Source organism: Mustela putorius, unplaced genomic scaffold (assembly GCF_011764305.1).
Source record: "Mustela putorius furo isolate JIRA1106 unplaced genomic scaffold, ASM1176430v1.1 tig00003834_pilon_pilon_pilon, whole genome shotgun sequence".
NCBI classification, from domain to species: Eukaryota; Metazoa; Chordata; class Mammalia; order Carnivora; family Mustelidae; genus Mustela; species Mustela putorius.
The window spans coordinates 46,214,778-46,233,655 of record NW_025421987.1 but is presented as its reverse complement, the minus strand read 5'-3'; the positions used below and the strand labels follow the sequence as shown (position 1 = coordinate 46,233,655).

General features: G+C 33.3%; 1 protein-coding gene across 2 annotated transcripts in view; it reads right to left on the bottom strand.

The window, feature by feature from the left end:
• Window positions 1-18,878, bottom strand: part of SLC25A36 (solute carrier family 25 member 36) — a 36,126-nt gene that overhangs the window by 6,345 nt on the left and 10,903 nt on the right. Inside the window, exons 2-6 of one of the 2 annotated variants that reach the window (XM_004780862.3) lie at window positions 18,577-18,741; window positions 14,113-14,190; window positions 11,061-11,161; window positions 3,103-3,169; window positions 102-391 (exon numbers count right to left, since the gene is read on the bottom strand). In XM_004780862.3, coding sequence (XP_004780919.1) covers window positions 102-391; window positions 3,103-3,169; window positions 11,061-11,161; window positions 14,113-14,190; window positions 18,577-18,741 — 701 coding nt within the window. The remainder of the gene's footprint in view (window positions 1-101; window positions 392-3,102; window positions 3,170-11,060; window positions 11,162-14,112; window positions 14,191-18,576; window positions 18,742-18,878) is intronic. The other variant, XM_004780863.3, reaches the window with a different exon arrangement.

Below are 18,878 nucleotides of genomic sequence, written 5' to 3'. Positions count from 1 at the left end.
CAATAAAATTATAAATGTTCTAATAAATGGGTCATTGGCTGACATGGGAAAATACTTGTAAATTAACCGAATTTTACTCATAGAAACCCATTCCTTCTTACCATGTGGATATGCTATAGTTGTGGCACAAGTTTTTGAGGTGGCAGCAGCCAGCATCATTCCCACAAAATCGGACGCTTCTTTCACAGACTCTTCATCATTTTCCATTGTAGAAGCAATCTTATATTCTAGTAGTTTTTGCTTAATACTTTCATAAATAACAAAATGGATAACCGTCTCTGATATGCCAGCATATGAAGCAGACATGCCCCTATAAAATCCTCTAAGTCCATCTGTCTGATACACTTTACGAATACATTCAAAAGCACCCATTCGCTTTTCTCCACGGTTCCTGAAAAGCAAAAAGGAAGAATCTTGTTTACAAAGTAGTACAGGTTTTTAAATAAAGTCAATAAAATGCAGTAGAAATTTGTCACTCTAAATAGAGGATGATCCTCTAACTCATGGAGAAGTGAATATTAAGACATTCATTTTAGACTTTATTCTTTTATCCCAAGTTTGTCACATTAAGACATTCATTTTAGACTTTATTCTTTTATCCCAAGTTAAGACATTCATTAAGAATATTAAGACATTCGTTTTAGACTTTATTCTTTTATCCCAAGTTTGTCACATTAGATGGATACCATGGAAGAAGTTTATTTTACTAATGCAAAATACATTACATTAAATCTTCAGTTTCATGTACTCATTAAGTTTATACTATAGGGATAAAAAATAAAATAGTCCAAATACATTGTGACTGCAGCTCAAGATAAAAACAAACTCTCACATTACATTATGTCATTAAATCCAGTTCTAAGTTGACAAGATTTCTTCTGCACTTAGTAACATGAAAGAGTGATTGAGACACCAATGATGATAGTACATCACAAAGCAGGGAATATAATTAATGCGATACTTGTGCATCTGCAGAATTCTTCCAAACCCACTCAGTTCTTTCCCAAAAATGACTGCGTGAATTTAAGTCAAATTTCCTATAATCCTTCGAAGGCAACAGTCCTATCTTTCATGTCGGTATCATGGTGAAAGGTGAATGCAGACCCCTACAGTTATAAAATATTTATTGAGCATCGTGCCCAGTAAAACTTGCTTAGTGCTATATGGGCAGTGTACCCACTCTTATACAAGTATATACTTTTGAGTTTGTAAAAATAGTACCTTACACTATGATTCTCCCAACAGAACCTTATCTATAAGAAATGAGTTTAAATGCTACCTACAGGGAAAGAAATAGAAAATTTATCTATTTATAAATTATATACAACCTATTTCTGACATAACAAAAACACAATTAAGACACCTATGATAACCTACAAATTCCTCCAGTTTTACGACCTAATTATTGTCTTGAACTAGTAACTGTCCTCAATGACATTGACTAAAAACTTTCTTTGAATGATCCATGAAACCAACTCTAATCAGTTTCTACCAGAGACTTCCTCACAAAAAGTTAAAATCCTACAAGTCCTAATGAGTAATATGTAAACACATCAGCCCTATTCTTGATTTGATGGTTATACATTAGCACCCTTAAACCAACCTTTAACTATTACCTCAACTCTATCCCATTCCCTATCACTCCCAATGCCTAAGAACTTGTGTTTGCTTGTGTTACAACTTTAAGTGAAAAAATAATAGAGATACTTTTCTCAGGACCCCCCACAGATCCACCCTACAACATACCGAAGCATACCCCTGGTAGTATAATATGGACTGGTATCTTCACATTTCTCTAACTTTTGGGTTGTTTTAACTACCACTACCTTTCAGGTCTTTGGCTTTAGGAAGTAAACTTTGAGTTTTGCTTCAAGACACTTAAGATTTGATTTTAATTATTCTGGATGAAATGACGATTAGAGATGTTTCCAGTCTCCAAATAGCATATAGTTCAAAATGACAGAATGTAGGAAACAGATATTTAAACAGGCATCATCATTACTATTTTTTTTTTAAAGATTTCATCCATTTATTTGACAGATAGAGATTACAAGTAGACAGAGAGGCGGAGAGACAGGAGGAAGCAGGCTCCCCGCCAAGCAGAAAGCCCGATGCAGGGGTTGATCCCAGGACCCTGGGATCATGACCGGAGCCCAAGGCAGAGAAGCTTCAACCCACTGAGCCACCCAGGCGCTCCAACAGGCATCATTATTAATGACTTCTTAGATAAGTTTTATTTAGTCTACGACATACATAGACTACTTCCCAAGCCCTAAAATATAACAGTGAAAATTTGTTACAAGTCTAATCCATATCAAAAGGCTAAAGGTTTCCAAATTATTATTATTATTATACAGTAATAGAATCATCTCTCTAAAAAAGTATTTCCTCTTCCCCATTCTTCATTCTCCAGGCTAACAGGAATAGAGATGGCTAGACTCTAAGCTGTACGGCTTGTGGCCTTTGCTCAGTTCCCAAACACGCCAGGCCCCAATCTTAAGACCTATGAGGTTTGCAACAACCACTGCTTCTGCCTAAAATGGGCTCAAAAACAAAATTCCTTGACTATTCCATTTAAAGTTGGTCCCCACGGTTTCTTGGTGTATCTCTAGAACCAAGCAGTGTATCTGCTCAACAGACATTCATCAAATCAATGAACTCTGCTACCACAGAACGGTCGTTGATAACAGATGAATTCTATGGATATATGAGAGCTAAATCCCTGCCACGCCTCTCTGTATATAAAATTTACCAAATTTGAGCAATGATCCTGCAAGATTTAATCTAGACCGGGACCATGGGTTGTTTACCTGTTGGGAGACTAAAATCATTCACATAGTGAAATTATCACTGCTTGGGCTAGGCTAATAATATATTTTTTTATTTAAAAACACAACACAATATTCTTTCTTCCCTAGAAAGTCTCACATTGCCAACTAGTGTTATCACTTGCTTTTGACGGTAAACCCCAAAAAACAAAATCAGCATCAAAAGAGGGGAAAGACATGGGTAGGCACATGGCACTGAATTCTCATAGATATAAATTTACAGGAAAAAATTAGCTGAAATCAACTTTAATTTTATTTTAATGAGTTAACATACCTTGCATCAAGCTGTAACCGAGTCTTTATAAGCCAAATGGGGTTGGTCGCTGTGATTGCAGTAAAACCTAAACAAACATGTTTAAAATGAACTTTGGTAAAAATGAAGAATATATTATTAACATTAAGGTTTTAAAAATCATAGAAATCTATATTAAAGAAAATGTTTTAACTATTAATTGATGTATGCTATACACTTTTATTTTATAAACATACAACCATGAATATTTGTAGTTTATTTCTGATCTACATTCTCAAATTCTGACCATAACTAAAAAATTCTTTTAAGAGCAAAGCCTGATTATATATAAATTCCTCTCCCAAGTGTAGAAGGGTGCCCTCTACACTCTAAGCCAAATTTAGAAACCCATTTCTACAGACAAATATATGGAAATTTGGTGTATTCCAGGGCTTTTTAGCATGCAAACTCTACACAGCTATGTAAGGTCCAAATCCCTTATGTTCCAAGTGGTTTCTACCTAAAGGTCAGCATTTATTTTTGATCTTAGGTTGGCTATATAACAGCAAGGATTGTTGTTTGCCTTTATGAATGCTTTATATGAGCATATTCTTACTAATACTGTTAAAATAATGGTATCACAGAAGTAAGCCTTCTCTTAGGGTTAATAGGACAGATCTATTTCTTATCCACTTAACCATATAAAAAACTGGAAAGTTCAAGAAGTTACATACTGAACTTTCCTCTCACTTTTATAGACACTGAAGAGGGAAACTAGAGTAGAATGTAGTTCTGGTTTTCTTTAAAACTTAAGTACTGTGTACTCTCAGTGCAGAAGGGTGGTCGTCTAAGATGGCTCATTCCAGCTGGCAAATTAAGATCTCTGGAACAGTTGTTTCTAGACTAGTGCGTATCTTTTACTTTCTATCTTCCTACTGTTATGGAAAATAGCACACGAAATGCAATCTTGGTAACGGGAATTTATGAAAACTGCTTCATCTATAAAAAATGGGGTTTTAATGTATTGCTTGTGAACTTTTAAGATCACTACACAAACTTCACAGAACTACTTACATCAAACTGTATTTATTCAATTGGCCTTTAAGTTCAGTGAAAACTTACATGCAGAAATGTCTAAGGATCTTAACTATTTTAACACTTTCTATCAAATAATAGGCAGGTGAAACATACTGTTTTTAGAAAAGTGGAATATAACCAGCACACTAAATATGAGTAAAGTTATTTCAGGAAGAGAAATGATGTGGTGCACTTGAAAATAATTTGTTTTCGAAGTTAACATATAGTGTAGAACCAATCATAAACTTTTCTTGGCTTTCAAAGTCACTATGGGTATACCTAAAATGCAAAATCATTTTACTAAATTGTTTACAAAGCAGAATTTGGTCTCTCTCACAGGTTCTTTGCCCCTCTATAATATCAGATAATTAGCTAACTCAAATTTTATTTCCTTAAGCCACTGTTTTAACACCATAGAAATAGCCAGATATCTCACAAAGGGATGCTTAAATTGTATCTATTTATGAAATGATAAATGGAATAAAAATTTGGTTTGAGAACTCCTTTCACTATTTTGTAATAGTTCTATAGTCTCCGTTTCTTTCAAGTGTTTTTAATACTACATAAATATGTATAAAACTAGTACTAGACCAACAATTTTGTATGTGCCAGTATTAAAATAATAAAAATTTAAAGTGTTGGACATTTTATCAGGAACATTTTTAAGTTTCTTTTAATATATAAAAAACTTGGTAAAAGGAAAGGAGAAGAAAAATATGAAATTATTAGATCTGTTTAAATATTTTACTTGGAAAATATTTAAATTTAAATATTTTTTATTATAAAATTTATTTATTATAAAAATATTTAAATTTAAATATAAATAAAATAAAATTAATTTTTCTTGCATGTCCTGGCTTAAATGAGAATAAAGCTAAAGAATTTTTTTTCTTTCCTTGACCTTTATTTTCTTAACTGAAAAACTCAAACTAAATACACTCAAATTATATTTTAAAGAAAATGTGTACCAGACATTAGTATTCTGGCTATATCTCTAACTCAATGACTGTTTTCAGACTTCAATATCTGTATTAGTTAAATATCCGTAAAGCAGTATTAGGGGGTCTATTAGTGAAAGGCTGCAAAGCAGCACAAGGCAACAAAATATTCTACATTATTCACAATCATTTTTATTAATTAGCCTGTGGAAATTAAGAGAACAAATTTTTCATTAAATTTTTAAAGCCTAAAACTGGGAATCCTTATACCAAGCTTTAAAAACAAAACAAAACAAAACAAACCCAAAAAGCCCTGTCTAGGTAAAAAATCTCAATCTACTATACTTGATTTGAGAAGATGAGCATTAAAGTTTTTCTTTTTAAATAGAAGTTCTATTTCTAAAAATATAAACTTAAACAAGCTTAATACTCTCCCAAGTCACAAAATTCCTCAATTAGACTCTGAAAAACTCCATATACACTTCAAAATACTGCAATAATATTTATAAATATTACTAGAAATGAATTTTTCAAATATCTATGAATAAAATTTTTAATTATCCTCTATACATATGAATGAACAGTGACAGGACGCAAACAACAGGTATTTCTCACTTAATTAAAATTCCTTTCCAAATACAAATTAATCTATGGAACAGGAAACATTAAAATTCAACCGAGTGTTGTCATCTTATCCCTCTATATCTGTTACTACCAATAACTTGTGCTTACTACAGTTGTTGTGGCTCAACTCTCCCAATAATAAGCTAGGTTTTAATAAAGACACTAGGCTAAATGCCAGCAAACCACTACATTAGAGAGAATCTAGGCATAACCTACATTTTAGTGATTGGTCTTCCCCACAGTTAAAACTCTGGTCCTAGAATTTTATGCTATTACATTCTCTCAACCACAGACACCTTACCTAATAAACTAACTGGACATTATTAAGCTAATTAATCCTATAAAAATACAGTCTGTTAACTCAAGAAATGAAACAAGAGGGAAGAAGCAAAAATTAATCACTAACTTAATTATATATGGCAAGGCAATCTGAAGTTGGCCAACAGCCAAAACTAAAAAGATCTTCCTATTTCTAAGACAGACATATACAAAGATATTTGGAACAGTTTCCCTTAAGTTTAGAAATTTACTATTACTTTTTATTTTTGCATTTAAAGTTTGTGGTATATTGATAATGCTAGTTCATATTAATATTCTGAGCATTTTGTTAAACATTAAAGCTGAATTATAGGCATATGAAGGAGCTATTTGTAGGTTAAGAATTAACATTGCTCTAGTCAGTAAAAGCAAAGTGGTAGTGTATTGGCCATATAGTAGTGTGGCTAGAGTTTTATTAGAAAATTTTTTTTTAACTTTCAAAATGCAACTTTTAAAGTTTCGCTTCATCTAAGACTCCATCCGATAATGTGCACCAGATTAAAAGAAATCCTGCTTATAGGAAACTTGCTGAAAATGTCTATTTCATTAAGTGAGTGATACCTGTATTTGCATTTTCAGTATTTTTTACTTCATCAAGTTCTGTAAGCAGAACTAATAAGCCCACACCTAACCTTCTAAGAGAAATACATTAAAACTACAAAACAAAAACAAAAACAAAACAAAAACCCAATTAAAACTAAAACAGCTTAGATCCCATATATTCTTACCCTGCATTTATTGTAAAGTAATGGTAGGTATTAAGATCAATGTTTTTGCACGAAAGTAGAAAGCTAAATATAAACAGACAACAGAATGGAAAGCACTGTATTAGACTTTAAAAATATGTTATGTTAAACAAAGAGAACTACTATCTTCCCTAAAAGTTGTAGGATGGTATGATACCATTTACAACTACGTATATCTTAAATATTGTCATCAAATTTTTTCGAGGTCAAGGCTATTATGGCCAAGCTGAAGACCCCAGGCTTTTATTACACAATGACTGAAAAGTTACCCCATTCTTCCTTCTAGAAGGAATATTCTAAAGGGATCAGAATTTTAAAGTTTTATGAAATACTCAGAACACACACATATATTCAGGAAATAAAAGTTCATTTCCCGCCTTCTATCAATTCCACAGCTATTATAAATTCCCAGGGTGTGTTTCTTATAACTAGAGGCTGCAAGAGACGCTCAGATCAGTACTCACGAGGTTTAAGTTAGTCCATATTTCTACAGGAAGTGACCTGCGGATGGGGAGCATGAGATGACACGATCTCACTCTTTTCTCGGGAGAAATGTACAGTAAATGCCTAAAATAGACACAGGCTTTTCTGTATCATAACAACAAGCAGTGACCTCATCAGAAACATGTGTACAAAATGAATCCCATTGGAAGGATTTCAGAAATATTTACGGTGAGATCTAACTTTTTTGAAAATTTTAAGTTAAAAAACAAAAAGGAAGATCAGAATGGGCCATAATTAAAAAAAAAAAAAAATGCATCGAGTACTGAAAATTCTGCCATCTGCAGCAGTTTCAGAGTCCAAATACTTACCTAAAACACGAATTCTGCCCTAACGAAAAAATGCTAACCTTGTCAATGGGGAATCTAAGAAAATATTTAGAAGGGATCATCATCTCATTTTCCTAATCATTATCTATCATGATCAGAGGTGAAATCACAATTTTCTATACTTTAACAGCTTCTTAGCAAGTCTTTTTTTTCCTTAAATCTTTAAAAAAAAAAAAACCCCAAAACCAGAATATTCTAAGTAACATTTTTTAATTTTCTGAAATTTTTAAAAATTAAAGTATATGTTGGTTCAATTATACCTTTCACACCTTTTGCACTATGACCAATAATATTGCACATCCATTTTATGGAATATTTTGGATTATTTTGTATTTTATTTCTTGTGTTCTACAAAATAAAAAACAGGAAGAATGTTTATATACAAACACACAAAACATCTGTCCACCCACCCATTTGGGTGAATAAACTGCCATGGAAAATAAAATATTAAAAAATATATTTTATATAGGCAAGAAAAAATTTCTCTTTAATGAGTAAAAACTTAACCTTTAAAGTTTAATATTTATAATAAACTTAAAGTCAAACAGAAAAATGTATTTTGAAAAATAACAGTGAATGCTATAAGCAAGTAAAACCCACTAGATATTCAGTAAAAGTTAAATAATTATATTATTGGTATTTTAAAAATTAATCAATAACTGTTTGAATATATAATCCAATAAAAATAAAAATTCTTTTCATTTAAATCTATGTTGCATATAAAAGTCGGTATGTTTTTTACAGATAAAAATTTCTGAAAACTGGGAATTACTATAAAGAAACCATACTATTTTTTGCATGTACATTTGTGTCTAGTAATAGAGTAGGATATACAAATTCATTTAAACAAAAACATACAAGTCATCTTGACAAAACAAATACTCTCAGTCTAACAAAGGTTACATGTAGGGAAGAAAAAAAAGCAGGTAAAACAGAGTCAACATTCCTTAATTTTATTAAATAGCCTTCTAACTGGAAATAATTTTTCAATTATACCTCTAAATTTAGGTTAATAATTCTTAAAGTATTCTCTTGAAACACTACAACAAACCAAAGATCCACTTTAAATAAACTGTTTATTTTTATTAACAAAAGGTTTATTACCTAAATACTTGGGTTCATATGAATAAAATGCAAACTCAATGGGCTACCTGGAAAAAAAATTATGTACAAGGTCTGTTACTAAAATCCTTAATGTGTATGCGGTTTGATGTGGCAAAATCTTACAGGCAATATCATTAAAGTCTATTTTAGTGCACTTTTTGATACCAAAGTGACAAGGTTAGCATTTTTTTTAAATAGCCAGTTAAAAAATGATTTTTCACATGACTGCCTCTAAGCACTTTGCACCCCCAATTCATATTTAAAAGACTTCTAAAAATGATCCTGAAGAAAAACCAGAGCAATCTGGTCTAGATAATTTCAAGAATGAAGGGGGCAAAAGGCTACCTTAATGACTTTGCATGGGATCTTTCAGTTTCACCAACAATGTAGTTATGTATAACAACTGCAGAGCTAAGTGTTAATGCTCATGAATAGTGCAAGGAAGCTCTGAAAGCACGATTCTCAGAAAAATGTAACTGCAAACACATGAAAGAGGTATTTTCAAATTACACAGTAAGTATTTAGTGTAATAATCTAAGCAAGGTTAAGACCATCAATTTACAAAAATTCAAGGAATTCAAGTTGGAAAATAATTATCAATATAAAAACAAACTATGAGTTGATATTTGTTCACACTTGAGAGAAAAGTGCAAAATGACAATTCCATCAAAATTCTTTACCACATTAGTAATAAACTCTGATGAGACATTCTAATGAAAAAAGATGTTCTACTGGGAATTAAGATATTCTGAAACCCCAAATTTGCATTACTGAATATATATTAACTATCCTCTACCAAAAACGTCTGCTCATCTACTTTCTGGACATCAAGTCTAACAAAATGAACCAAAAAAAAAATAAATAAAAAATTAACATTTCTTTAATAATTTTCTGGGGTTAAAAAACTGGTAGTCCAGAAATATATTCTTAAAGATCCTAATACAGCAGTTATATAGTTTGAAATTAGCCACTAATTTTTACCTTATACCCACTCAAATTTGAAGAGGAAAAATCGTATCTGTATTCAACAGCTATAAAAAGTAAATTAAAAAAAATTCTAGTTATAACTAGATGATATCTATGGTACTAAAGAACTAATTCTCAAAAACCAAATCTTTGTAGAGCAACTTACATTCCAAAGATAAGGTAAAAGGAAATTTGCATAAATTATATTAACTTGCCCAAGATCTCTCATCATGGATAAATAAGACTATTTTACCACCTTGACCTCTAAAGTTTTTACCTTTCAGCTTTAAAACTTTGGTGAGTCAGTCAATTACCAAATATGAAAAACCTTGAAAATAATTTGTGAGGTATATAGTAGATATATGGCTATTGACCCTTTCAGAAATTACTTATTCCAACTTACACTTAAGTTCGTTAAAGTATGTGGTTCAAATTGATCCAATTTATTTCTAAACAGAAAATGGTTAACAGTTTAAGGCACTCATTATTAAACACATAACTGACACTCAATTTATGGCTCAACAGTTGATGAAAGTAGTAAAAATCTGCTTTATAGTCATAGCATAATTTGGAAATGTGACATATGGTTAAATATACAATGAATCTCAGAAAACTGCAAATAATGAACCAAAGGTCATGGCTTTGTCTAACACGCATTGCAACAAATGATTCCAGAACCAGACTGGTCAAATCAATCTCCTAGTTTATCTTTAAGGCAGTACAGAGGCCCAAAACTAGTTGCGTTAATTCAGAATCATATATACTCAACAATGATAGAAGAGTCCCTGGAAAACATTTCTATAGCAAGCATGTACACATAGCCAGTGCCTAAATTTAAGTATTATCTAGTGTTATTTATATGGAATGCTAAACATATTTTTCAAAATACATACATTACAGTATCTCTCAGTTATCAGTAATACATCACAAAAATTTCAGCATTTGAGCACAGGACAAAATGAATACTTTACCAAGAACTGCCGGCACATTTCAGACAGAAGCCAAAACATGCAGCAAAAAGGGAAAAGGCACTAACAGAAATTGAGGAGAGAAGAGTAAATTACAGCTGCATAATTTTTATAGTGTAATTATGGTTGGATTCTTTAAACTGTCAAAGTGATCACTAACTATTCAGTGGACTACACAAGACAATGTAAATATTATACTACCTGTATGCTATCACAAACCCCTGATTACAAAAATGCCAACTTAAAACAGATTTTAAGTATACCTTCTGATCGAATTTACTGTAATACTAATAAATATTAAGAATCATATATGTAGATGCTAATCAATGAAAAGCACAATGTCTTAACTACATAATGTAAAATCATAATTCAACATTAAATCTCTAGATTTTGGAAAAATTTTTGCTTTTTAATATTTTATATTCATACCTGCCATTGCAGCTGAAATCATGTGTACCTGGGTAGAATCCGGATCAAATATACCATTCAGCTTTTCCTTGCAGTTTGAGTAAGCAGCAAAGTATATAGCTCTAAAATAAAGATTTAAATTTTATCAATAAACATGTTACAGAATTCATAGGATTTAAATGACAAGTAAATTCATCTAATTTTAGAAAAATCTAAAAACAAAGTCTTAGCCACATTCTCATGTAACATCAGGATAATTCACTTTTTTCCATGTAGATTCTGAAGTACAGTTTGCACTAACCCATTAAAAGACAAATCTCAATGTGAAGTTCCTCAAATGTAAAGCACCCTCCAACAAAGACACATACCACCCTGACCCAACACTTTTACATCAACTGATTGACTGAATGAAATAAAAACTATTTGTATAAGATGTTTAGAAACATATGAATAAGATTAGAAGGCTTAAGTAATGGTAAGGTTAAATTAAACACACTTGAGTAAATATAGTATAAGCACTTTAAAAATTGCTGAATATATAATTATTATGATTAGTTGATATTAATATAAAGATATTACTATTAATATATAATATTTTTAAGTGGGGAGAGGGTCATAGAACTGACCCAATTCATCAAAGTATGTTAAACAATTCTGAGATACCATGCTATATTCTAATCTATATCTTACAGAGTAGTTCACAGTATCCCTAAACAGACAAAATAATTCCAGAAGAAATAAACCCCATCAGGTCATGTCTTCTATGTTTATAAACATTCCATTACATCTGTAAATACTTCCCCTCTTAACTTATGGACTATGATTTCATGCATCCCCACCACCTCCTCATTGTTTAGCTTTCCAGGCTTTGAATTATTTGCTTGCAGTATCAAATCCTTTTATTTCCCAACATAACGGGCAAAAAAAGCACAAATGAGGACAGTCTCACTGTTGTGCCTTTTTTAATGTGCTGAAGAAAAATGGAAAGTTAATATAATTTAAAATGAAACATACTACATTATCAGCAAGAAAAACAAATAGAATACATTTAATGACGAATTGTGAAGACGTATAAATAGCACATTCCTAGAAATAATTAAGAAAGACCTTTTAATGAGAAGATAGGCAACGAATATATAAGGTAATTCACAGTAGAGATACACAAATGGAAAATCATTAGAAGAAGGTGTGAATGCACCAAAATTAAATAAATGTGTATTAAAACTGAAAATAGGGGCACCTGGGTGGCTCAGTTGGTTAAGTGTCTGCCTTCGGCTCAGGTTGTAATCTTGGGGTCTTGGGACAGAGCCTCAAGCCAGGCTCCCTGCTTAGTGGGGAGCTGGCTTTTCCCTCTCTCTCTGACCCTTCCTCCCCACCCTGCTTGTGTTCGCTCTCTAATAAATAAATAAAATCTTAAAAGAAAAAAAAAAGGGAAAATCATGTTTAGTCTATTTGACTAGTATTAAAAGACATGAAGAGTAACCAACATAAGTAATTTGTGATAAAGAGCAACTAATGCACTACTTGAGAATAAAAAAAAATTGCCCGCCAGAAGGCAACTGAGTAATATTAATTTCATATGTGTATATGCTTTTTATACAGAAATCCTACTTACAAGTAACTATCTAAAGAAATACACTTGCTTAAGTAAAGATAAAAATATAGCTGTGTTCACAAAACTACTGCTTTCAACAGACAAAATGTGGAAATACACGTAAAGGTTATCAATAAGGGAATGCTTATTAATGACAGAGTCGCCACATTATGTGATTAAACAAAAACTATGTATTTTGATGGAAAAAGCTTCAAGACAAATTTGGTGAAATATTTTAATACGATTAAATGAATGTACACAATAATTAAGTATACACAATATGCATTTTACATACAAAATAAGCCAGAAAAATTAAAAGAAGACTACACACGCCGAACTTTTATTAATAACACTTATCTGCGGAGACAAGTGCCTATGAGAAGGCATATAGCATGAGGGGTGATGTGTTTAAGATGGAATGTCAGCCTTTATGTTACACATTTTTAATTTTTACGGTAAGGATAAATTTTTTTTACGATTTATTTATTTATTTGAGAGAGAGCGTGCGCATGTGTGGTTGAGTGCACAAGCACGCAAATGGGGGATGAGAAGCAGAGGGCGAGGGAGGACAGAGGTAAAGAATCTCAAGTAGACCCCACACTGAGCATGGAGCCCCAAGCCAGGCTCCAACTCAAGACTGTGATATCACAACCCGAGGTGAAACCAAGAGTCCGACGTTTAACCAACTGAGCCACTCAGGTGTCCCAAAATAAAATTTTGGGGGGAAGATTTTATTTATTTATTTGACAGCGGGAGCAGGAACACAAGCAGAGGCAGTAGGAACACAAGCAGGGGGAGTTGGAGAGGGAGAAGCAGGCTCTCTGCAGAGGGAGCCAGATGAGGGGCTCGATCCCAGGACCCAGAGATCATGACCTGAGCTGAAGGCAGACGCTTAAAGACAGAGCCACCCAGGCACCATCTCCCCCAACGGGTAATTTTTCAAGAGAGAAAAGAGCCCACAAAAACTTGAAAACCAATAAATAATAAGACATGTATCCAGTACATGGGATACAGAGAGCCATTTTCACTCTGAATGGGAACTCTACAGTATTTTATTGCAGAAGCAGTATATCTAAGACAAAAAGATATCAGAGAAAAATGACAAATTAATGTATTAATAGGGCCTTTTTGGCTCTTTTAATAGGTAATGAAATTATTCGGTCTAGCTTGTCCTCTAAGCCAAAAAACAGGGTTAGTTCTAGAGCTCTAAGTATTCCTCTTTCACACTGTTGGTTCCCTTAGTATTCTCTGCCTTTTGAACTTGGTTCAAAAACTGCACCACAGTGATTTCACTAAGAGGTCTTTTGCGCTGCCACACAGGGAAAACGGCCCAAGCTTTTACATGGTTACTAGATACCTGTTTTTATACCAAGGCGCTTTATCCTTACCACCTTGACTTCTCTTCAGCATCTTCCATCATTAAACTTGAAACAATAAAGATTGTCACCATTTTGTTTAACTTAAAAAAATTATTTTTACCTGGAAGGAGCCACCCCCACTAAATTGGGACCTAATCCTCTGAACAAGGAACGAGGCCCTTCTTTTTCCAAGATCACTCTGAAAGAAAAAAATATTATTTAGAAAGGAATGTCCTTCAAAGTCTAGTACCTTATTTGTATAGCAAACTTAAGACTTTTAAACCTGTCAGTCTCTGCTATAAGGTTGTGCTGCTCTGCTCAGTTTTTCTTACTTATGAAAATCCGTTTTTCTTGACACAGCATAAAATGATCATCTTAAATGATAATAAAAAAATTCTAATCAGATTCTTTTCTAAAAGTTTTAAAGACTACAGTATAATTTCTACATTTTCATACAATCATGTTCTTGTATGAACATGATTATCTTCAATATCCTCCATTTTATAATCTTTACCAGCACATTCAGTTTCCGATCAAAAATGTAGTTTTCTGTCTAGTACTTGAGGTCCTTTCTTAATAATCAGACAACTCTCTCAGTAATGCAGCATTACCTCATTCAATCATTCCAGTGAAATGCTGTCAAAATCTGGCAACCTAACCTCCTTTAGGGTACCAAAATAGTTAGCCAGTTACCATATCCCCCTTTTTTTAGTTAACACTTACTATACTGAATACTTACTGCATAAAAACTAAGCAGAGAAAAAAGACAAAAAAGGTGAGACACCTGCTAATGAGAAATTTGATGTACAGTTGCGGAAAAAAGAATTACACTAAAACAAATAATTCAACAGACTATATTAATAAGCAAATACTATACAAGCTAGATACATATGCCCAGCAGAGAAAGGAAGAGGCATGTCTAAGCCCTGGAAGGCTTTCTGAGAGTGAGTTATTAATTAAGCTTGGAAGTGAGAAGAAACAGAAACTGGAGAAAAGTATTTTAACCTAGAGTTAACAGGCTAGGGCAGTGGTTCTTAACCACCTATGTGCTTAAGAATGATTTCTTTAAAGACAGTTGAGCATAATGGTTAAATAAGGACCTGAGATATGGGGCCAGACTTCTTAAATAAGGAGACCAATTTTTGTAAAACACTAGCTGTAAGAACGTAAGTAGTAACTTTTCTCTTATCCTTATTTTCATCAGCAGTAAACAGAGAAAAACAGTACTCTTTTTTTGAGTTGCTGTGAGGAATAAATAAATAAGCATATGAAGAACTTAAAAGAGATCTGGCTCCCAGTAAGTACTTAGTAAACCTTAATATTATAAGCATTTGTTTAAAACACTTATTTCTCTGATCTCACCCTCGAAGTATTCTGACTCAATAGGTATAGGACACTGCTCAGTAATTTGCATTTTTACCATATTTCCAGATGACTGACACAGTGATATAGAACCACATCTGATAAAACTAGATTAGACAGAAGCAGAGTTCAAAATAACAAATAATGGAGAACATTTTGAAGATTCAGTGTTTGTTAGCCTTTTCTGTATCGTAAGTCTCGCTGAAAAATTAAGAAAGGCAAATGTTCTTTAAAAAAACAAAAACAAAAACAAAAACAAACATATTTGTTGGGGTGCCTGGATGGCTCAGCTGGTTAGGTGTCTGACTCTTGGTTTCAGCTCTAGTCATGGGCTCAGGATCATGGGACTGGGTCACATTGGGCTCTGTGCTCTGCAGGAAATTTGCTTCAGATTCTCTCCCTCTCCCCTTCCCACATACACTTGTGTACTCTCTCCCAAATAAATAAATAAGATCTTTAAAAATATATATATACATTTGCAAACCCAATTCTGCATACAATTTCATGTCATTTATAGACCTCCTGAAGTTCACCCACGACCCACCTAGGAAACCAAGAGCCCGGTGGGGGGCAGGGGGAAGGGATTTCTAAAGTTCATGGGTAAGCCATGAAATGCTTCACTCACTAGAATGGTTATAATAAAAAAGTCAGACATAGTAAAACAAGGGTTGGTGGGGGTGCCTGGGTGGCTTTAGCCCTGAGTTGATGGAGCCTACTTAAAAAACAAAAACAAAAAACCGGGGTTGGTAAGACAGTGCAGAAACTGAAAATTTCATTCAATGGTGGTAGGAATGTAAAATGATGCAGCCACTTTGAAAAATAGTGTTCTAGTTCCTCAAAATGTTACAAGTTATTGTATGACCTAGCAACTCTGCTCCTAGCATATCCCCCCCAAAATGAAAACATACATTTCTATAATAGCATCATTCAGAATACTGCAAACTGGAAACAAACCAATGTCTATCAACTGATGAGTGGATAAACAAAATGTGGTATATATAAAGCAATACTTGACAATAAAAAGATACTGTTACTACATGGATCAACCCTGAAAACATGTTAAATGAAAGAAATCAAACAAAAGACTGTATTACATAATTCCATTTATATAGAATGTCCATAATAAGCAACTGTATAGTGATAGAAAGCAGATTATAGTTGCCTAGAGCTAGGGGATGGAAGGAGAGAGAAGGGAGAAAATGAGAAGTGGCTGTTAACAGATAAAGGTTTATTTAGTGATGATGATGGAAACGTTTGAAAATTGGAAGGTGATAGTGGTCACAAAATTCTCTGGATATACTAAAAACAAACAAATTGTATACTTTACATGGGTTAATTTTATGGTATGTAACTTGTACCTCAAATAAAGATATTAGGGGGAGAAAAAAAAAGGCCATGAAACAGATTGCTTTGGACAGAGCCCCTGAGTAGGGAATCAAAGGGAATGAGTAAAAAGGTATTAAGGCAGAGAATGCAAACTTAGAAGTCACCTATATACTAATGACAGGTGATACATGTTAAACTGACTCTTAACTGAGGGCCAGAAAAACTGAGAAATTAAAACAAAGCTGAGAGGGATTCCTACTACTGCTGAGAAAAGTCAGAAGGCAAAACCACTGAAAAATAGAAAAAAGAATAAAAAATATACTACTACTGTGGGGAGCCTGGGTGTCTCAGGTGGTTAGGCATCTGACTTGATTTCAGCTTAGGTCATGATCTCAGGGTCGTGAGATCTGAGCCCCACAGTGGCTGTGCACTCATTTCAGAGCCTGCTTGTTCCTCTTCCTCCACATCTGCCCCTCCCTCTGCTTGCATACACTCCTGCTGGCTCTTAAATAAATAAAAAAATATATACGGCTGTCGCAAAGATCAAAGAAAGAAGTTCAGGAGACATAACAGTGGTAATAGAAGACAGAATCATGATATTGAAATGACCTATTGTTAACAGGGAAAATATTCTATTTCTGCCAAGATATTATTAATTCGATTGATAATACTCGTATCAGATACTCATCTGTAATCACGGCATTTTATTTATTTATTTATTTAAGAAGGGGAGAGGGGCAGAAAGAGAGAGACTCTTAAGTAGTCTCCACATCCAGCATGGAGCCCATCACAGGGCTACATCTCACAACCCTAAGATCATGACCTGAGCCAAAATCAAGAGTCAGATGCTTAACCAACAGAGGCACCCAGGTGCCCCTGTAATTATGGCATTTTATTTATTTATTTTTAAAGATTTTATTTATTTGAGATACAGAGAGTGAGTGAGAGAGAGAGTGTACAACCTGGAGGAGGCATATAGGGAGAGGGAGAAGCAGGCTCCCTGCTCAGCAGGGAGCCCAACCTGGGACTCAATCCCAGGACCTGGGGATCGTGATCTGAGCCGAAGGCAGATGTTCCACTGACTGAGCCACTCAGGCACCTTATAATTACAGCATTTTCATCCAAAATTGTTAACAATTTTATTCTACCTATCATGTACTAGGAAAACTGAAAAAAGAAAAGACTGATGAACTCTTGGTAACTAAGGTAAACACTCACTATTGAGTTTATTTGCTGCCACAAAATAAATACTACTGAACTAAGTTCAAATAGATTATGTACCAAGTGACCTGATAAGGCAGATACAAGTTACATACCTAAGTTTGAACACATAAAACGTGATCTCAACAGTTTTGAAATCTTAAATCCAATGTGCAATATAATGAAGTATGGTAAAATGTAAAAACAAAATCTTTTTCAAACCACCAAGAAATGTCAAACAAACACTGAATCACCTCTTAAAACCAGTAGAACACTGCTTTAAATTTCAGTTATGTTGAGGTTACATAAAAATCACAGATTGCCATTAAGTGGTTGTACTAACTGTGTCAATACTTGGAAAATTAAAAAACATACAGAAAGAGTTGGGATTTAACACTACCACATTTCAAAGACAAATAGGACACCTAGAATACCTTCAGAAAACAAATCCACTGACTAAATATAGAAACATAATCTAAATACACATGATTTGGAAATAACATTACATTTTATATCATCCAACTAACTGTTCCTCTCCATTAGGGATTATCATTTCTGAATATAATTTAGAGTAACTCTGTTAATAAGTTTGTAAAAAAGCTTCTTAAAATGGGGCAGAGTATAAACAAACAAAACACATGGCTATCATTACGGAAAACAAACTAAAAAAAACAAATTCACGAAAATTGTGCCTCACTTTAGGCAGTGGAGAGGTCCGGGAGACACTACACGGTTGACACTGGCTCCAGCCATGGTGTTCAACTGAACTTCAGAGATATAAAGCGTCACAGAAGATGACTGCAGCCGTGTTTTTACAACTTCCAGTGGACATGTCAGAATAGCTCCTACTGTACCACCACATCTACGAAAAAATGAAAGGAACAAATCTACTTACTCCATAACTTAGTACACACATTTAGACTGTATAATGAGTGGGCAACTGGGGCTTCACCAAGCTATTAAAATGTTAAAATTTTTTATTTTAAAAGACTAAACCAT